Source organism: Peromyscus leucopus, chromosome 22, assembly GCF_004664715.2.
Source record: "Peromyscus leucopus breed LL Stock chromosome 22, UCI_PerLeu_2.1, whole genome shotgun sequence".
Taxonomy (NCBI): Eukaryota; Metazoa; Chordata; class Mammalia; order Rodentia; family Cricetidae; genus Peromyscus; species Peromyscus leucopus.
In genome coordinates this window covers 27,157,615-27,179,939 of record NC_051081.1, presented here as the reverse complement: position 1 = coordinate 27,179,939, position 22,325 = coordinate 27,157,615, and the positions used below count along the sequence as shown (strand labels likewise).

At 43.4% G+C, this 22,325-nt stretch overlaps 1 protein-coding gene across 2 annotated transcripts in view; it reads right to left on the bottom strand.

Moving 5' to 3' along the window:
* Window positions 1–19,093: 19,093 nt before the first annotated feature.
* Strn (striatin) overlaps window positions 19,094–22,325 on the bottom strand; it is an 84,914-nt gene continuing 81,682 nt past the window's right edge. For both annotated transcript variants that reach the window (XM_028873333.2, XM_028873341.2), the window contains one exon: window positions 19,094–22,301. In XM_028873333.2, the coding sequence (XP_028729166.1) occupies window positions 22,132–22,301 (170 nt within the window). In that variant the 3' untranslated portion in view covers window positions 19,094–22,131. The remainder of the gene's footprint in view (window positions 22,302–22,325) is intronic.

Below are 22,325 nucleotides of genomic sequence, written 5' to 3'. Positions count from 1 at the left end.
ATGAGTGATTGTGAGCTGAAACTCTGAAATCAGGAAACAAAGTACATCTAGTAACTAAGACCCTTGCCCACTGTGCTTCTAATGGCAGTGACATAAAAATGACCAATGTGGCTGCAAGGGACATTCTCCAGTAGGCTTGGGAACTCAAAACGTACATAGAACTCCATCAAGTACACTCTCTCAGGGGCTATGAAATGCACCCTGTGAAGAGTCTGAAAAGTCGGATACAAATGCCACTTTTGCTATCAGTCGCCCTGATTCTGTCAACAGCCATCCTGCTCACTTCCAGTGGATGGGACTAATCTATTGCCCACGCTCCCATGATGTCCCCATAAACTCTTACATATCTATCTTTCAAGTGTCAGACCAAATGTCAACTCCGCATCAGAGCCGCCTCTGAGCCTCCTCTGACTTGCTCAGAGAGACTATGGCTCTCTCCTGACCCACCCACTCCTGACCCACAGACTCCCATGGCCCCTTCCCATTAGTGGACACAACCCACACACGTTACCATAGACACAGAATCCAGGAAATGAAATCTTTGCATTCTGAGTCACCTCTTAGAGGTGTCTGATGAGGGTACCCAACACAATGGTACAAGTAGAAAGAGAAGCAGATGTTCTTGGAAGAAACAGGATGGATAAGAGAGAGTGTCTAATTCTACCCCAGTCAACTTTCTCCCTTGTCTTCAAGTCCTTCTTAGGTCCTTTACTACACGGTTTACTACGTGGTACAAACACTGTATTTTTAGGACCAAAGTCCTTTAATGGGGCCCTACCACAGGGCTACACTGGTTCTCCCCTTTTATTTTCATAACCCTAAAGCTGAACATCTTTTATTGTGTTTAGTGTTGGTTTGTTTGTTTGTTTTTCAAGACAAGGATTCTCTGTGTAACAGCTCTAGCTGTCCTGGAATTTGCTCTGTAGACCAGGCTGGCCTCGAACCCACAGAGATCCATCTGCCTCTGCTTCCCAAGTGCTGGGATTAAAGGCGTGTGGCACCATTTGTTTCTTTTCATAGCTTTCATTCCATAGATGCTACTAAGTGCCCATTATATGCCAGGCAATAGGATCAGTATTAGGGTAAAGAGATGAATGAGACCTAGTCTTTGTCCTGGGAGCTTACTGGGTCACATGGGAGACACTCAAACACACAGGTCACATCTTGCTGATGTGACAGGAGGCTGGCGAACACAGAGAAACTGTGACGGCTGGGTTTGATGGGATGACCCCATGGCATTCCGGTGGAGAAAAATGTCAAGGACATCCAAGGAAGGAAACAACAGGACAAAGAGGAGGCTGTGTGAAAGGTGAGACACAGTGCGAACAGTGGGGCTAGTATATGAAGTGAGGCTGGAGAGAAAAGCGGGGCCAGGCTGTGTGTGTGACTGTGAGGGTGAAGGGTCTCTCTCCAAGCGCAGAACAGAAACTCAACTCACGGTAGCTCAAGTGAGAGGTGAAGGATTCTGGAACGGGAGTAACTCATCGTCTCCCAAGCCAGAGACACAGTAGAGTCTCAGAAATGGGACCAGGGATGGGAGTAAAACAGGAAACGAGGTCACCTTCTTGTCACACTTTTCTCCACAGTGATTTCCATCTGGAAATCAGCACACAACTCTGCCGAGAAACAACAGAGGGAAACTTCCCTCTGCTGGGGGACCAGCTTCAGGGTCCCAGAGCTAGCTGGTGCCCCTTTTACCTAACCACTATTTTATATTTATTTATTTGAGACAGGGCCTCCCAGTGCAGGTCTGATTGGCCTAGAACTCCTATGTAGCCCAGGCTGGCCTCGAACTCACAGAGATCTGCCTGCCTCTGTCTCTTGCTTGCTGGGATTAAAGATGTGTGTGACTACCATACCCAGTTGCTAACTCAATATAACTTAATAAGCCTGATTTGTTTCATTTTGAGATGGTCTCATGATGTAGCCCAGGCTGGTCTGAAATGCATGATCCTCCAGAGCAGGCCCAGCTTAATGAATGAGGTTTAGGAGTTCTGTGAAGCACCGAGCTGAATGCCAGTGTGTTCACAAAGCCCTGAACCAGGACACCTGAGAGCAGGCTGAGTCTTGTTCTGCTTTCTGTGCTAATCAAGAAAAAAATCAACGTCTAGCTCTAAAACTGCTCGGCACTACCCTTAGCCCCTATGACAGCACACTCCTGCTTGGTGCAGATCATTATCCACTGAGCAGCTCTTCAGATGGCCAGGGGGACAGACATCACAGTTCTGGGACCCACGTCTATTTCTCTAGGAGGGGCCCACTAAGGAAAACTACTCAAATAACCATCAGTATGCAAAACAAGTAAGATCAAAACAAAAGATCACAATTTCAAAACGGAATTCCCTTCCCTTCCCTTCCTTCCTTCGTCTTTTAATTGAAAAATACTGAGCTGAGCTTTCTCCTTGCACACCCCCTTACACAAACAGTGCCTGTAAGCAGGAACTGCCCAAGCAAGCAAACACTAACCTTGGCTTGGCAGCCAAGATGTTGCTAACAAATACATTCCTGATGAATAGCTCCTTTCTGCGACTCCTTCGGCCTCAACACTTGCTGGAGGTGAGTGGGTGTATTCAGGTTAATGGCATGTAGGAATCTGGGTTCCCTACAAAGAGCTTTTACATGGCTGCCCTGGGTGCGTACACCCCTAGGGGCCAGAAGCCATAGAAACCACACAAGTGCTGTAATGAGACCCAAGATGAATTTTATTGTTGTTGCCCTGACATCCTCAGGTGTCTACAGAACTGCGTCCTGCCATCACCCTACTGATTTCACCCATGGCCCTGATGCATCACAAGGTCCCCTTGGAACTGATGAAAGGGAGTTTCTTTCCCACCTCATTTGGAGGACTGTGCCACATTTTTTAAACCAAAGAAGGGATGGGTCAAAAGATTTCAAACCCCTGTGGGAATGACCGGCTAAGATATGCACCAGGCAAAATAAATAGACAAGAGTTTTCTAACGGGCAAAGTGGCAAGGTGATTTATTTTCTCCAAAAAAAGAAAAGCAAGCAAACAAATCAACCACTGTTGACGGGGGTGGGGTGGGGGTGGGGACGACATGGGACGAGGGGGGGGGGGGGGGGGGGCGGGACACGACGGACAAGTGCAACATGGGAATGGCAGAAGTGGCTTCCCAGCTCTGCGACCCAAGGGAGCGTCCTCATCCTTATCTGTGCTTTTGTTGTGGGGTGCTTTCCTGCAGTGGAAAAGCCACCGGTCCTCCTGGAGACCCCGAGTCCTCAGCAGTCAGCAAGGAAAGCTGCCAGCAAAACACTGGTGGCACCGTGGTAGTTTCTGGGGGAGCTGCCCATGTGGGCAGCAGCCAAGACAACCCCGGCAAGGTCGACCAGGTTGTTGGTGAGCAGATCCGAGAGAGACCAGTGGCAAGCCAACACCACTGAGTGGTTACTGTCCATCTGCCTTCGCACCCACAGGCTGGAGAGACGTAGGGGGCATTTTGGTGACAATGGCATCCAATCATTGGCATCCCTCGCCAAGTTCATCTGTGGGTTCAACAAGTGGCTTGATCCTCATCATGTCATCGGATCCACACATTTATGCTACTGAATAATGTGCTCCTCCACACCATCTTTCCCCCAGGCCTCTTCTAGAAGTGATGGATCTTGCACGATCATCAACCATAGCTGGGAGTCTACCATGGGACAAATATGTTTTCATAGCTCATTTGTGTATCTTCAGTGAGTACTCCTTCCTTTCCAAGGAGGACAAGGAGACCCAGAGAGGGTAGGGAGCCGCCCGAGCTCACACAGGTAGGAAGGAACACTGCCACATTTCCCGAGTGCCTGCTCTGCCAATGCAGCCATTTCCTTCTCCCTCCCCATCAGTTCTCACTGCCTACTCTCTGCCTTCCTTCCCCACATCTCTTCAGCTCACACACGTCTCTGGTTGTGTCCGTCCCTTCAGACGAGGCTGGCCCATCCGCAGATAGGTTCTTTTAAAAGTTGCTCATAGGGGCTGGAGAGATAGCTCAGAGGTTAAGAGCACTGGCTGCTCTTCCAGAGGTCCTAAGTTCAATTCCCAGCAACTACATGGTGGCTCACAACCATCTGTAATGAGATCTGGTGCCCTCTTCTGGCCTGCAGGCATACATGCAGGCAGAGCATTGTATATATAATGAATTAAAAAAAAAAAAAAAAAGTTGCTCATAGAAGCCGGGCATGCACGCCTTAATTCCCAGCACTCTCAGGAGGCAGAGGCAGGTGGATCTCTGTGAGTTCTAGGCCAGCCTGGTCTACAGAGTGAGATCCAGGATAGCCTGGGCTACACAGAGAAACCCAGTCTTGAAGGAAGAAAGGAAAGGAAAGGAAAGGAAAAAGGAAAGGAAAAAGGAAAGGAAAAAGGAAAGGAAAAAGGAAAGGAAAGGAAAGGAAAGGAAAAGTTGCTCATAGAGTAACTGCCAGTGACCATGTGTGTGCTCTGAGCAGCTGAAGGGGCGGGATCAGGAAAAGCAGAAATCCTCATGCAGAAGGCCTCATCAGTTTAAGGAAGATATATTTGATGAGTGAACAACTGTCTTTGAATCTCAAGGGACTCTGAACGTTTGTAAAAACAAGCTATATTAAAAGCAGGTTGCCCTGCAGAGTGTTTTTCTTGACATAACTCTTAACAGTATCTTAGGATAATTTCCTTGGCTGTAGGACAGTCAGGTCTCTGAGGGACTTTTCCCACACCTAGCTCCTCCCTAGAGCATGAGGGTAGATGGTTCCACCTCTGAAGCCCGGAAAGTGTGGTGCCTCCTCCACACAGGCCACGGCGGCGGCTGCAGTCTGACCCTAGCCTTGAGGGACCAGCAGAGATGGTCTGAGGCTCCCAGCAGGAGAGGCAGTCTGTGAGGGGTGGTCCCACCGTCCTTTCTTGCCATCTTTCTGCTTCAGAAAGCTGCTGACGAGAAATGCCTAGCCCTTCCTGGATGCCCAAAGCACGCTGCACCCAGTTCCAAAGAAAAGCGAACATCTTTCATTGCGGAAAGAGCATCGGGGGTTCTGGCTCCTTCCAGAAAAGTTATTTTTAATTAGTGATTTAAAAATGCGATGACTGGAATGGACTTTGGAATATGTTTCCTATTTTCTACTTTTCAAAAACCAAGGAAGGTCCCTTTTCCTCATCCCGGCAAGGCACTTTATTTGCGATCTCCCTGGTTTCAGCAATCGCCGGGACTCCTCCCATGTGCCCTTTTCAGCAGACGGCTGCAGGCCTTCAGACGACCTTCTGCCCTCTCCAACTGGTGTCCCCGCCACTCCGATGACTGTCACCTGACTCCTCTTGTGTCAGCATGGTCCTCTGGGACATGGAGCTGGCATTATGCCTACTATGAAAGGAAGAAACCATCTGAGATTCCCTTGGGTGCACTGTATCTTAACCTGCCTGCCCTGTGGCAGGGTGGCAAGCCCACCAGTGACAGGGATCACGGACAGCAAGATCTTGGCCACACGACAGCCACTGTTGTTTCGGGTACCCTGGGAACTGCCGGAGGCCATATGAGGTAGGTCTCTGAAGGCATCTGATCCTACAGTGTTCACCTACCTCAACAGCAAATGACCCGCCAGTGAGTGGCAAAGGACATTTAGAGTCTCTTCTTGGACCTGTGACTTGACCATCACATTGACTTTTTCATACTAGAGGGTCCCTCCTCCCTGGGTCTGGGACTGTTTACAGCAACATTTACCTTAGGAGATCCAAGTAGTAGACATTCTGAAGGACCAAACGAAGACTCGGAAAACACAGCTCACTCTGAAAGGAAGAGATGGGAAATGGTCCATGACTGTCCATGAGCCAGTTCTCACAGTTGGCATTTACCCATTTCTACATGTTCACGAACAGCGTATTAAAAGACATGCACTCGGGATTAAAAGGCAGCTTTTAATCTTAGCCTTTTCTGAACGAGGTACTGTCCGTAAAACTCTCTTCCTTTTCTGGAAAAATACTAAGAATGGAAAAAGTCTTCCTTTGATGTGATTTCTTTTCCAGGGAGGTTTCTAAATAAACCACCTGGAGGTGCCCACGGTATGGATGTTTCTGAACCAAGGAGTCTTTGTAAGGTGTTGCTTTTGGTCAGCTGGTTGAGACGCCGCCTCACTGAAGTTTCCCACCCAGGGCCAGGCCCTGTGCACTGTCCTGGGCTACAGGTCAAGATGAGGAATAAGGAAGGTGAGAAATGGGCCCCTCCTGAGGGGTCTTCAGACATCCGACAGTCTCGTGAACTGCGTTCACGTATATTATTCTGATTAATTCCCGTACTGACATGCCAGGTACTATTTTACAAAGGAGAAAACAGAGACTTGAAAAGGTCACGTGACTTGTCCCAGGGTCACACATTTGTTAAATATTAGATTCCAAACCAAGTCTCAGGAATTATTTAAGTACTGTGGGGGGGGGAAACCCAACCAACAAACGTAGCAATGTTTTATTGAACAAAAAGCAGTTTGGAAATCACATAGCCCTCGGAACCAGAACTTGGTCTTCTAGGATGCAGTGTGGCCAGAACCAGGGCAGAAAAGAAAAAAAGAGAAACACAGACACAGGTGTGTCCAACCTATGCCTTGTGGGCCATGTGTGGCCAAGAATTCATGCAGGGACATTTCCTCAGACCAAGTGTGTGTCAACAGTAAATACAGTAAAAATCATTTACCAATATCTTGAGGAAAATGTCTAATGTTCACCCTTTGTTTAATAAATAAGCTAAAAAGTTATCCAACTAAATAACATTCTGAGTGTTAATTTATAAATTCTGATTAGCAAGGGGTAACATGGGCCTACAAGGGACCTTCCTTGGTTTGGAAGGGTAGAAAACAGGAAACATATTTCAAAGTCCATTCCAGTCATAGTATTTTCAAATCACTAATTAAAAACAGCTTTTCTGGAAGGAGCCAGAATCCCCATGCTCTTTCCTCTATGAAGGATGTTCGCTTTTCTTTGGTCCTGGATGCAGAGTGCTCCCAGCATGCAGGAAGGACTAGGCACTTCTTATCAGCCAGAGATTCTTCCTGGGGGGGAGGGGCACTGCTGTCCCACCTTGGTCACCTACTTCAGCAGTGGCAGAAGCTGCCAGAACAGACTGCAGGATTCACAACAGCACACATAGATCCTGTGCACGTTTGTACATTTAGAAGCAAAAGCATCCAGCATGTTCTTCATGCTTGAAGTAGCTTGTGAGACGCACCACGGTTTACTGTAGATAGGAACTCCCATTCTCACTGGTGGATATTTCACGGTGAACATACAAAAGTGTTATTACAATTCTACGGTGGAACACTTGGGCAATCTTTGACTTGAGCTACAGACTGTTACCGTTCTAGAACATCTCTCCTAGTGAACACATGTATGCATGCCCTTTATAAGGTGTACACCAAACATAGAACTTCTAGATGCCATGTGGGACTGTGTCAGCTTTAGTAAATTATACAAATGGCTTCTATGTGTGAGTGTGTGAACCTTCTGATTACTCCAATTAAATTGTAGTGTGTGTGTGTGTGTTATCTCAGAATAGAACCGAGGACCTTATGAACATTACACATAATCACATACCTACACTGGCTATATCCCCAGTCCTCAGGACATGACAGGCTAATGTGACTTATGAATATGGATGTTAAAACTCCAGGGGCTGGAGAGAGGGTTCTGAGGTTAAGGGCACTTGTCACTCTTGTAGGGGATCCATCCGTGTTTGGGTCCAAGCACTCATACCTTGGCTTACAATCATGCTTCATTCCTGTTCCAGAGATGTGATGCCTTCTTCTGACCTCAGACACCAAGCATGCCCATGGCGCACATACACCCCCAACACACAGGTAAAACACTCATACACATGAAACAAATCTGAGATGCCTTAAAGCTCTAACTAAAACAACCAAAACATAGATTTTCCAGGAAAACACACTGTGCTGGCTAGTCTTATGTCCACTTGACATACAAACTAGTTATCTGAAAGGAGAGAGGCTTAATTGAGAAAACGCCTCTGTAAGATCCTGCCATAAGGTATTTTCTTAATTAGTGGTTGATGGGGAAGGGCCCGCCCATTGTGGGTGGTGCCATCCCTGGGCTGGTGGTCCTGGGTTCTATAAGAAAGCAGGCTAAGCAAGCCATGAGGAGCAAGCCAGTAAGCAGCATTCCTCCATGCCCTCTGCTTCAGCTCCTGCCTCCAGGTTCCTGCCCTGCTTGAGTTCCTGTCCTGACTTCCTTCAATGACAACCAGCGATGTGGAAGTGTAAGTCAAATAAACCCTTTATTCCCCAACTTGCTTTTTGGTCATGGTGTTTCATCGCAGCAATAGAAACCCTACACACACACTGTGCTCAAGTGGGCTTTATTCTAAGAGGTGCTCTGGTGTCAGAACTTTATATATATATCATCCAGCTAGTCATCGACTTTTAAGATTTATTTTTACTTTTAATTGTAAGCATTTGTGTGCAGGTACTAGCATGTGAATGCAGGTGCCTTGGGAAGTAGCAGATTCCCTGGAGCTGGGGTTATAGGTGACTGTGAGCAGGCATAGGTGGGTTCTGGGGACCTAACTTGGATCTTCTGCAAGAGCAGTATGAGCTCTTAACGTCTAAGCCACCACTTCAACCCCAGTCAGCAACTTCTGAAGGAAGTTAACACATGATCCTATCAAAAGATGTTGAGAAGGTATCTGATAAAGTTCAGCAGCTGTTCCTCATGGCAGGGTAAAACTGGGTAAAACACTGGAACAAAACAAAGATTACTGACCAACTGGAACACAAATACTCTAAATAACTAGTGTTGAAGCTATTTCAACTAAAATCAGTAGTAGATGGGGATACCTATTGCCAGCATTACTCAACACTAGATAGAGTCCCAGACAATCAAGGTGTCAGTAAAGAAAGTCTGTCAATCATCAAAAAAGGTCAGAGTATTCTTATGAAATATTATTTTGAAAACCCCCAAGATACTAGGAAAAAACTACCAGGATTAATAAAATTTAGTATGTATGTTTATTGTACACAATATATATTTATGCAGAAACAACAGGCCTTAAAAATAGAAATGGTGGAATTCATTCATAATAATGACTAATAAAAACATAGGCATCGATTAAAGAAAATTCTCAAGGATTATTAGTTATTAATAAAATACAAAATAAGTTTTTCTTAGCTGAGAAAATTATATACTATGTCAAACTTTCCAAATTAATTTCAACCACTAATTAGATAAAGCTGGAGTAAATAACAAATTTCAAATGCCTAAGACTTTGCAAAAAGGTACTGAAAAGAAGAGGGGTGTAAGATGTGGGCAAACTACGCTGTGCTAGACTATAAACCAGTGAAAATAAACACAGAGCCACTGTAATTAGATCCATTTGGTGACATCTATAAAGAGAAATACAAGTAAAAACGATAGCATACTGAGAAATGCCATTATATGTGAAAATTTCACCATGTCGGTATTTTAATTCATTGAGAAAACTGTACTTAGTAAGAGGGTACTGAAACCCATGCACACCTTTAATCCCAGCACTTGGGAGACAGAAGCAGGTGATTCTCTGAGTTCGAGGCCAGCCTGGTCTACAGAGCAAGATCGAGGACAGTCAGGGCCACACAGAGAAACCCTGTCTTGAAGAGAGAGAGAGAGAGAGAGAGAGAGAGAGAGAGAGAGAGAGAGAGAGAGAGAGAGAGAGAGAGAGAGAAGAGTATATATACTCATATCCTAATATAAAGAAACCCTGTCCTGAAAAAATATATATATACATATATACTCATATCCTAATATAAAGCTTTGAATGGCAAAAGGTATAAATACCAAGAGAAATATCATAGACTGGGAGAAAAACATACAAATAAAATGTATTTACATAATATGAAGGAGAACTTAAAAGTTTAAAGAGATATTGGAAACAAGGCCAAAATGTTCATAGATTAGATCACTGGAAAAATAGAAATCTGAGATGTGAAAGTGCAAACAGAGCTCGGAGAGAAATCTAAATGGTTGAGTTGTATAAGGAAAAGGGCTCTTACACGTGATCGACAGGCAAGGGAATTAAGAGAAATGTATTCTAATCCCAGGAAACATTAGAAAATATTTTAAAATTAGCATTTACAAATCAGTTCAATAGATAGGCAAACACAATAGAAACTTGGATGGAAATAAAGATGAGAAATCACTGTAAAGGCGCAGCTATGGACATTTGCTGCGGTGGGAATCCGAAAGGCACAGAACTTTACCCAGAGGGATGAAAAGAAGATTCATCCGCTGACCTTTACAGAGATTTCTGGGTATGCCGAACAAGCCACAAGGGCCCTTTAAAGTAGAGCAGCCCAAAAGAGAGGCCAGAGGGTGGAGAGCGTTCACCTAGCCTTGCTAGAGCTGCAGCTGAGGGAACCATGAACCAGGACCAGACAGCAAGCAGGGAAACCGGGGACCAGTGAGGAGAGACGGACTCCATCCTACACCCTTGCTTGCGAGAGTGAGTTCTCCTGCAGATGCCTTTTCAGCCCTCTTGGGCCTTGAGCTAAGAATCCACTGGAGTCAGCTTGGAATTATAACCTACAGAACTACGAAATTACTAAGAGACGACTAAGCTGTTAAATGGATGATGATTTGTTAGACCAATTGTTAGCCCTATGAGACAACTGAAACCACGAACAAACTCAAGAAAAGATGTCCAGAGGTTTAGATGTCAGTTAAGTGCATATGAATGCAGAAGAGACCACTACAGCTAATAGGACCTTTCTTTTTTTAAATGTTATATAGCATCTCTTACCAGTGGACATAAAGGAAGTGCTTTTATAGAAATATAAAGTCCAGCCTTTTTAGACACAATCTGTCAACATGCATGAAAAAAAATTAAGTACATGCATGCTTCTGTACATCAGTGCACTCCAGGGAACCTAGTCCCCAGAAGCAAAGCCATCCAAATCACAAGTGTCTGCACAGGGATGTTGACTACAGCAGTGAAACATAACAAGGTGAATATCCACCAACATAAGAGGGCTAATAAGTGATAGCATGTCCACACCATAGAGTAAGCCAGTCATTAAAAGAATGAAGAACTGTGGGGTGTAAAAGGAGTCCCACCTGTTGTGGTGATACATTGTGTACCCTAATAAAGCTTGCCTGAGGATCAGAGAAGCCACAGCCACAACCTATTACCTCACCAACTCCATGAATCCTCAGAAAGCCTCCGAGTCCTCACCCAAAATGGTCTCAGCTGAACTGCCTTAGTTCTTGTCTCCTCACGCCTTATATACCTTTCTCTGCCCTGCCATCACTTCCTGGGATTAAAGGTGTGTGTGCTCCCCAGTACTGGGACTAAAGGTGTGTGCCACCAATGTTTGGCTTCTATGTCTAATCTAGTGGCCGGCTCTGTCCTCTGATCCTCAGGCAAGCTTATTAGCGTACACAATGTATCACCACAACTTGTCGCTGGATGAAAAAAGTGAGTGCAGAGAATACATGATTTCATTTACTTAAAGCAAAGTGGCTTACTGAAACATCTTCTCGTTTTACTTATAAAAGGCTTCATGTGAAATTTAGAGAAATTTAGAGTTGGGCTTAACGGCTCACACCTTTAATCTCAGTATTTGGGAGGCAGAGGAGGCTCTCTTGTGAGTTTGAGGCCAGCCTGGTCTACATAGTGAATTCCAGGACAGCCAGGGCTACATACTAAGACCCTGTCTGGAAAAAAAATAAAAATAAAAAGAACAACAACAAAGAGACATTTAGAAGTGATCCACGTATGTATAGACTTTAAAGGTGCTACTATCTACAGGAAATGAGAAAAGGCAAAGTGCAGAGAAACATATAGACTAAGTCAACGTAGGCACCATAGGTACCGGAGCATGCACGTCTGGATGAACTGCTAGATCCCGATTGGAAAGGCAGGAGTGAAGGGGCGTGGTCAAAGATGATTTAACTTTCTTGCGGCTCTTTCCTCCAGCACTTACCTCTGTTAGTCTGTGTATTTTGCTTAGCTTGCCTCCGGCTAGAATGGATGGGGTGTCAGGGAAAGGCTTTTGTTTGCTCACTCTCAGGCTCCTAGAATGGCACACAGCAGGCACTCACCTACAGGAGACTGCAGAGAGAAGGGATGCCCTTGACAGGGTTAGGCACCTCCTCTCCAGCATGAATGGCCCAGCCCAATGGGCTGGATGAGGAGTTTCAGGTGCTAAAAGGGAACCACCTTGAGTTGTCTCTTGCTACTCAGGAGGCAAGATCCAAATTCTTCCGAAATCAGGGCACAGACCTCAATTTTAGGGCCACATCGACCAGCCTAAATGCATGTGAGCATTATCCAATGACTGCGAGGGTATCTACACATGTCCGTCCATGTGGAGGCCAACCTCAGCTGTTGTTCCCCGGGAGCGATCCACTTGGCTCTTTGGAAACAGGGTTTCTCACTGTGCTGGAACCTGCCAATTATTGTAGAATGGCTGCCGGCAAGCCCAAAGGATCAACCCATCTCTGCCTCCCCAGAACCACATCCTGGCATCTTATATGTGGATTTGGGGGATGGAATTCAGGTCTCCGTGCTTATAAGGCAAGCACTTTACAGGATTAGCCATTTTCGCAGCTCCCCTCCCCCACCTCCTGGCCCTTTGTTTTGAAATTACGTATGTGAGCTTTATGTGACCAGAGGCACCAGACTGTCCGTGAGCTGGACAGGTGGTTTTGAGTAGGTAGATGTGGGTGCTGGGAACCACACAAGGGTCCTTGCAAGAGTGATAAGTGCTCTTAACGGCTGGGCCTTCTCTTCAGCCCTTCTTTGCTTTTGATGATCTATAGAGATTTTGGAGTTCTGAAATGTGTACTTTGTTTATTCAGCCAACAAATATCTGAGTCCTTTCTAGACAGTACATTATCAAGCAATGTGCTAAGGGGAAATCCAGGAAAACACATAAGGTCCGTGCCCTAAGGAGCTTAGGAAGACAGAAGCAAATCCTTGTTTTATTTTGTTAGGTGGCAAATGGGCGGCTCGTAACATACAAAACGTGAGCTTATGACAGAGGAGAATCAAGACACTGAGCACAATGCCCTCATCACTACATTCACGGGGACACATAAAGTTCCAAATGCTTTGCAAAGACGACGTATAAATGTACCATAAGTTTCTTGTTAATCTTTGTACTTCCAGCATACTTTTTAAACCACACAAAATAAAAATTTAATGTGTTTATCAGCAGAGGCCAAGGTGTGTATATACTTCATATACTGAGGATATAACATTACCTGGACCTTCAATCATGTTAAAACAAAACAAAACACCTGCAATTAGGTGTGTATTCAAGCAGTTTACAGAAATAAGAGCTTGTGGCTTTGTTTAAAATGTTGACCATTGGAGTGTGGGTGTCCTTTCAATACACTGATCTCATTTCCTTTGGGTATCCATCCAGTACTAGGATTGACCAAATTGGGGATTTAGGGGTTTTTTTTTTAAGGATTTTATTACTGCTGGGGGTTGTTTTTCTGTATGCTGTGAATATATATTGTTCCCATTGGTTAATAAATAAACTGCTTCGACCTATGGCAAGGCACCCTAGAGGCAGGTGGAAAAGGAGAGAGACAGGAAAGAGAAAGGCAGAGTCTGGGGAGACGGAAGCCGCCCAAGGAGCAACATGTAATGGAACGCAGGTAAAACAGGAACACATGGCAAAACACAGATGAATAGAAATGGGTATCTAAGATATAAGAACAGCTAGCAAGAGGCCTGCCATAGACCATACAGTCTGGAAATACTGCAAGCCTCTGTGTGTTTACTTGGGACCAAGCGGCTGCGGGAAACGGGTGGGAGAAATTCGTCCAGACTGCTGAGCAATGCAGGACCGGAGAAACCTTCCAGCTGCATTTTACTGCACAAGGTCGCACTGACTTGCAATCCCAACAATGATACTGAATTTTATTTGTTCTTCCCCCGCATCCTTGCCAGCACAATGGGATTCTCTATTCAATCATGAAATACTGTCATCTGCAATAACATGTACAGGCTGGAGGACACGTCAGAGGAAACATGTCAGGTACACAATCCAGACACAGCACTATCTCACCGATGCAGAAAAATCATTGAAGTACCTCACTGACAACCTCACAGTTGTGACCAGAGACTGGCTGGAGTAGTAATAGATTCTGGTGTTCTACCCAACAGCGGGGTGAAATTTACTAATGTGAGAGAGGAGAAAGCACATAGCAAATTAGTGAAGACACTGATAGTTCAACCATTAAATGTATAACGCTGAGAGTGCATACACATCAGGTAATGATCTAACTGCCCTGAGTTGATCACTACTGGATATACACATGAATCAAAACACCACAGTAGTCGGGAGGCAGTGGCGCACGCCTTTAATCCCAGCACTCGGGAGGCAGAGCCAGGTGGATCTCTGTGAGTTTGAGGCCAGCCTGATCTACAGAGCAAGATCCAGGACAGACACCAAAACGACACAGAGAAACCCTGTCTCAAAAAAAAAAAAAAAAAAAAAAAAAAAACAGGAAAAAAAAAACCCACAAAAACAAAAACAGAGATCATCTTTCAGCCCTTTAAGAAGGAACAGAAGGCACACTGTCCAGGTCACAGGCCTGGATGCTTTTCTTTCTTCCCCATTATCATTCAGTGACTCGGCAGACAAACCACTGCTGGAATTGCTTTAGCTCTAATTCCACTTGGCTTCTATGTGAACGCGGACGTGGTCACACTCAGACAGGAGGGAGGTAGAAGCCAGTACGCGTGAGCACTCCAGCACACCGCATAGACAAGCACAAACCGCGTTTCCTCTAACTCATGAGTGACACGAAGTTTTGCTTTCTGTGAATTTTCCCCCCAAGACAGGGTTTCTCTGTATAATTTTGGTGCCTGTCCTGGACCTTGCTCTGTAGACCAGGCTGGCCTCGAACTCACAGGGATCTGCCTGGCTCTGCCTCCTGAGTGCTGGGATTAAAGGCGTGTGCCACTGCCGCCCAGCAACTTTTTCTTCAATAGAAGCAAACTTTCTCACCTGGGGATGGTGGGGCCAGCACCACCTTTAACTGAATGATGCTGTTATGCAAATATCTGTCTACCTTTTTGTTTTAAGTATTTTATTTGAGGTGCTGGGAACCTGGAACATAAAAGCTATGGCACGTGGGTTAACATTCCCAGCTCTAGCATTCTGAGTGCTGTTTTAGGAGATGTCTTGCTGTTGGCTCTTTACATCACCGGGCTAATTAGCTTTCTGGAGTGTACAGGATAAGTCAACGCGGAGTCAGCATCTGAATGGCTAAAACCAACTAAGGAAAGGAGAATTTTATGTGAGGGCATTTGCAGACTTTCTCACTAAAATCACCTGATTGTTATTCAAACTTGCTTAACTACGGCGACCACAACCTTTAATCTAGAATCGGGTAGGCAAGACAAGGGCAGGCTTAGGACTTTGTGGGCTTCCAGTAAGTTGTTCTCTTTCAGTGGAGCTGTGTTTTGTTAAGGCTTTGAAGCCTTAAAGACACAGTTCAGTGCCAGTGCTGGACTAGTACACATGAAACTCTCGCTTGGGTTTGATGCCCGGCACTAAAAAAATACATAATAAATACCACCACTACCACCACCACCCAAAAAACTATCCCTGAAAAATAAGGATTCAAATGTTTCAGAGCTCCATGCAGTGATCAATGAGTGTCCCAGCACAGGGAAACTGAGAAGTTCACAAGCAGAGAGGTGTTCTGTGATTATGGCATCGGCATTAAAAGGAAAACCAGACTCTCGGTGCTACTGAGAATACCTTAAGTCCAGGACAGAGCTGGGACCTCTCAAAACCTCAGTGGTCTTGGGAAACACAGTGCAGGTCACACTAGGTTCTGAGGCTAGGGTGACCCCAGGGAATTCACCAATAATTACTGGAATTCACCAGTTATTTTGAGTTCTCTTGACCGTCCAAGGTAGATTATTCCAAAAGGACTCTAGCACATCACATCTCAGCTCCTATTTAAAAAGACGAATGGGAATTTCTGACAATACTGGAAATTACATTCCTCATTACCATGCCAACGTATAACAAAGAAGATTGGAGAGATGAGAGGGTGCTGAAGAGTCTCTTGGATTCCATACTGTACTGTGGGTTTGACATCGTACGTCCTGGGCAAGCGAATCCTTGAAAATGAAGGGTGACTTGTGGGTCCAAGGGTGGAGAAGGTTTTTGGTTGGTAAGTAGCCAACAAAGGGGGAGGAACATTAAATTTACAAGTGTCTACAATTTAACACAATTATCTGAACACTTGAAAACATGAAATACTAGGTACGTGTAGATGCCACGCCTCCCGGAAAGCAGCAGTGAACTGATCTCACGAGGCATTTGAATTTTCCTGGCTTTCCTCCGGTCCAAAGTCTTCAGAATGAGCATTTCCATCTCCCTCACAGTCTGTAGCTGAGAATGTTTTGTTACTTTGTACTTGTATCAATTGTGTCTAATGCTCTTCAGTTTTTCTACATCTCTCTATTAACCCTCTAACAAAAGCCTCAGATATTAAAGAATTTCAACTGATTCACTGCAAAGCTGTGACTAGATTCCAAAGGTGACAAGCAGTCCAATTCACGACACACCTATGAGCACATGAACTATTTTGTACACTTTATTTAAAAACAAATAATACACTTAGAGCCACCAAAACTGGATATCATTATTAGCTTATCCATACCCTGAATTTACAAAAGGAACTTCTTGCACCACAAAAATTAGCATTTGGATTTACATTAATTGATATTATAACTAAAATTTAAGACACCTGAATATCAAACAATCTGGCCTAGGGCTCACCAGTTGAGGGTTTGGATGTGGAGAGAAAGGGTTATTTAGGATTCTGAACTGATGATGCCCTGAGGTTCACTCCAGTAAACTGACATTGGTAAGACGTAAAATAAATGATAGAATTTTAGTATTACAAAGCAGTGGTTCTTCCTAAAAACAGGCATTGGATCATACAGCTGGTGGGGGCGGGGGAGAGAGATAGCGGATACTCCTTAATCTGGAATGGAAAAAAAAAAGTGTGTGAAGGGGGCTGTATTAGTTTTCTCAAGAGGCCAACATCAGCCAATGAAGAGAAAGCAGGAAGAGTGGGATATGGCAGACCAAAGACTTCCCAAATCTGTATTGCCAACTCAGCAGCTCTCCACAAGACACTTCAAACCCCAGTCTCTGAGACCCTTTCAGAAAGAGCTAACGTACAACGGGAAAAATCATTCTACATTAACAAGGCACTCACTGGTTCACAGCCTGGTAAAAACCCAGGCAGACATTGAAGTTAATTTAAATTAACACCAACTTTCAAATTTGCACCAGAGGGGTGATGAGCATGTGGTCCCAGTTAAATGAAATCTAAAGCTTGACTAGCCAAGATCCAGAAAAAATCCTCAGCACCACTTCAGAAACATTGTTAGAATAAATAGCGGATCTAAAGATCTCTTTTAGTCTAACATAAAGCTCTTCAAAATTAAACACCTAACAACTGATGTACGGGTTCTGTTAAATACTTGGTCAATATGGAGTCCCTTTCACTGACATGGGGACCTAGCTGCATGCTTGATACGGGCAATTACAAAGCCTTCAGTGGCAAATGCAAAATTGATTCAAATCATTGACCTGCTAAACAGAGATATATTCATTTTCTGACCTTCCACTAACATGGACTTTAGGAAACGACACATTACATAGACATACACACGCACACGCACACACACGCACACACACTCCATCAGATACTACTTTTGTACAACCAGAGTCCCAGTGCCACTCAGTACTTCAATATAAACAGACAAGTAACACAGTCATGGAGGCAACTTCTAAGCCAGTAAAGTGAATAATTACATACCTAAGAGTATGAAAGTAACTTTCAAAAAATAAAGTAAGCCAAATAGAACCATACTTTTTTTTTTTTACAGGTTAATTTTTTATTGTTGTTTTTGAGACAAGGGCTCATGTAGCCCAGGCTGGCCTTGAACTCCCTATATGGCTGAGGATAATCTTGAACTTGTGATCCTCTTGCCTCCACCTCTCAGGTGCTGGGGTTACAAGAGTGTGCCACGATGCCTGGAGCTTCAGGTAAATACAGCAACAACTTGATTCTTGGTTAAAAACATTACACATAACAACCAGGGTCTAACTCTCTCCACTCACTAAGAACACTGGTGGTGTTTTAAGTAATCCTTGAGGAAAACAAACAAACAAACAAGCAAAAAACCTAAAGTTAATCCTAAATGTTTCAGTCTGCTTTGTGATGATACATCTGAGATGACAAAGCCTGAGAGAAGCACCAACACAGACTGTCAAATGACATCAGCTGTCCTTTCTAAGGTCACAGAGATCTGTTCTACTTCAAATGGACACAGACTGTCAAATGGCATCAGCCGACCTTTCTAATGTCATAGGGATCTGTCCTACTTCAAATGGCGGCAGTGACAATGAGGTAGATATGAGAGGCCATTTAAATTCTTCTAGACTATTCTTAGGTGGAAGTTTAATTAGTTCAAGTGTTTCATCTAAAAATGATTTTTACTAGTTCAATCCTATCATATAAGAATTTCAGGACATACTCTTGTGAACAGGGAAAATATATGGAGTACTAAAAAAAAAGGAAGCTTTAAATAATTATACCATCAATGAGAATCCCATCATTCTGGGGAACCAATAATTTGTTACTGAAGTTGATTTTAATTAAAAATCAGCTCTTTATTCTTTACTGAATTTTCTAGGGATTCACATTCGAAACTCTTGGAAAGCATATTAGGTGCTCCAAAGAGCATAAAGATTGTGCATGAAATGTCCCCTGAAGTCCTAGAAGTTGAGCAGATACATTAAAAGACATTGACTGTCACAAATAAGGATCTTCACAGATTGGCAAACACACACACACACACACACACACACACACACACACACACACACACACACACTTCTCATGCTCTCTCTTCCCCCTCCCACCCCGACACAGATTCAATCCTCACCCTCGCTATAAGGCTGCATTTGTAGTTTTTAAAGGCACCTCACACTTTCTAGCTATTGCCTTCTCGATGACACATTTTGTCAAAAAGCTTGAATGTTCAATGGAAATAGTTCAGCACTGAGAATGGAATTTTTTCAATTCACATTTGAATAGCCAGGTTTTCTTACATTCAGATTTTAATAAACTAGAATGACAGTCTTTAAAACAAGCATGCTAGCCTATGATGAATATAGTATGTACAGTAATTTAAACACAGAACTATATATTATACTGTAAAAGCAAACAGCACAACACTCGTCATAGTCAACAACTTCGGAGTATACCACCTCCAAATGAGAACACAAACAGTAAAATGCACCCATGGTTTAGATATATATATATATAGTCTATATATTATATATATCCCTATAATATATATAATATATATTTATAAAATATACATACATTTTAGACATCTTTCAAATAAAGAATCATTATCTCCAAAAGAAATTTATAGCAAGAATACTGAAGGAATGGAAGTCAGATAAACAAATAATTTCTCACAAAGTTCATTATCAGTGATACAGTTCAATTTTCCCCTTTTAGTTACAACTAAACAATTACAAAAGCTAAATACTTTGCATAACTAATTATCTGTTTAATGGCAAAAATTGATAAATTTGTTCAATAGAAAAATACTGAAAGGTCATTCTATCACTTATTTGTCTATAGTTTGAGTAGCAAATGAGCTCATGACAGCTGTGTTTTGAGAAGGGTACTGTAAGCTCCCAGAAACGTATCCATAGCACATGAAAATAAGGCAGGGACCTAACCCACCTGCTGATTTTCATACTATTCCAAAACAGTTCACCCAGAATATTTACAATGTGGTAAATATTTATGACAGCATTTCAATGATTTTGAATCTTGAAATTGTTCATTTTGTGAATTTTCATTAGGATGGGGAAAGTCAGAGAAATGTCCATGCTACCATCTGGCTGGAAGACAGCTTTGGCTCATGTCCAGGCTGATAGCAAACAGGGCTAGTTTAGAAGAATCTCTTTCTATGTACAGTCTCCAATGGCACAAAGCACACTTCCTAAATACTTTCAACAGTTCCATCACTTGTATTACACTCCGCCTAGCTCAGGATTATCTCCCACAGAATCAATGAGGCACAGAACCAACAGGGCAGCCTCTCCTGGTTTCCAGACTATTGTGACAAGAGGAAGACACACACTGGAGACTTTGGGAAGTCATTAAAGCAGGGACTGTGGTCAGAAATCCACTACTTCTAATGGGAATCTTCTAATAGTCTAAAAATGTCCGGTTAGAAAATCCTTTTGCTCATTTTACGAAGGATGGAAAAATTTACCCATCAGTGTAAAATTCTGTATCTGCATGGAAACATAAGCATTTAACTCAATTCACTTGTGCATATCAATTGATCTCTTAGGTCTGTTTGTTAACCAAAGCACAAAGATAAAATGTAATTGTATTAAAATACTACAGCATGTCTATAGAACAACCAGGGAAATTTAGCATGGGTCTTATAATGTTAATGAAAATTTGCCTGCACACTGCAGAATTCTAAAGGCAGATGAGCAGAAATTTTTAAAATGTCAATTATTACCCATATCACCATGAGAATGCTACTTCAAAGAATAGATCACCAGAAACGCCATGGCTGTGGCAATGGAATCATTATCATGGGTTATAATATTTTAGGTATACTATTTTTATGGCATATACATTTTGGTGAAAAGGTGGACATTAATTTCTTTTTAACATTTATATTAGTCTCTGTCATTTCACAGAGACAGAGTGTGAAGGGCATGAAGAGTGCCTGACAGTTATAGGTAGGAGGTCTGCAGGGCAGGACACTAGGTTAGTTGGTAGCATTCTGAGACTCCCAAAAGCTGACCAGATATGGGTCACAGATAAATGTGAAAGCTGCCATTTTCAGGCCTGGTTTTATCTGGACACAGTACTGATTCATTGTTGTCAACATGTGTGTCCCTGTGAAACAATGGGGTGGCGAGACAGAACCTCACAGGCATCACTGTCTTCCGTCTCGGTCTCTGTGAAGTTCTTAGAGACCCCAGGAGAGGACTTCCGGGGTGCACTGCTTCATTAAGCAGGGATGTGAAAGCAGCTGCCTGAGGTGACCACTCGCTTCGGACTACACAACATAGTAATTATGATTTTAACTGTTTGTGGTAGGTGTCAGAAACCATAAATGTGAAAGGCAGGGAAGAAACATCGAGGATTATCTGAACCAATTATATGGGTGTTGGGAAATGGGTAATAAACAGCTTTCTCCTTTTTCAGTCATTAGGAAGTAAATTTCATCAATATGAAATAATCACTCTAATGCTATAAATACCACACAAATGAGGCGAATTTTTAAACAAATTATTATAGAGATACTCCCTGTTCGCCCTTAAAAATAAACAGAATCTCAAACCTGGAGAAGTTAAAAACCTTTAGTAAAAGCAGGCTCTGTTAACTCATGTTCATAATGGATGTTGGACAGCTAAACTTCAGAATGGTACCACATCTACTTTCAAAGTTGTAATGCAATATAGAGATCTGCTTGCAAACTAAGTATTGGTTTAGCATTTCTGAGTAATGTACTTAACATAGTATTGCATCTTTTCCTGCTGCTAGGTGAAGTGCTTTGCCGTGCTTCGTGAGAACAGCAGAGAGGAGGGCTCTGTCCGGAACTCATCTGAACACTGTCTGGTCATTCTCCATCACGGGTTAGCAGAGCAGATACAGGCTAGTTTGACTACCTAATATGTTGAGCAGACGTCTCAGGGTAGAGTGTGTCTACGTTCCCTCCACTCATTCCCAGCCATCCAACTCTAATGATCCATTACAGCGTGCCCTGTGTATCAGGAAGGGAGACGCTAAACCTGTTTTCGCTCAGGCCTGCCTAGCGAATGAGAACAACTTCAGAAATAAAAGTGCCTCTTTAGGGGGAAATTTGAAAGTTTTCAGGCTCACAGATTCAGCTGAGCTTGCAGCAACCTGAACAAACCTTAATTTTAGAAAACAGTACACAGATTGCAAAACTATACTTTAACAAATGTTCTCTGTGCTCCTTCAGCAGAACAAAAGGGCAGGGTGAGCTGATTCTTGCCCTGGTCTTCTGTATCTCTGTTGTGCAGTTGACTTTTAATAAAGAGCTAGAAGGTGAAGCTGATGCGTCACATCATACAAAGACCTTGGCCAGTGCATCGGCTCCAGCACTGGCTATATAGCATTTGGAAGGATGGAATGCTACATCGTGGATTGATTCTTCAAATTTTTTCCGATGAGCTGTGAACTCTTGGATACATGTCTTACTTTCTAAATTCCATAAGCGTATTGAACAGTCATGACCTATTCCAAAAGAAAAGAGATTGA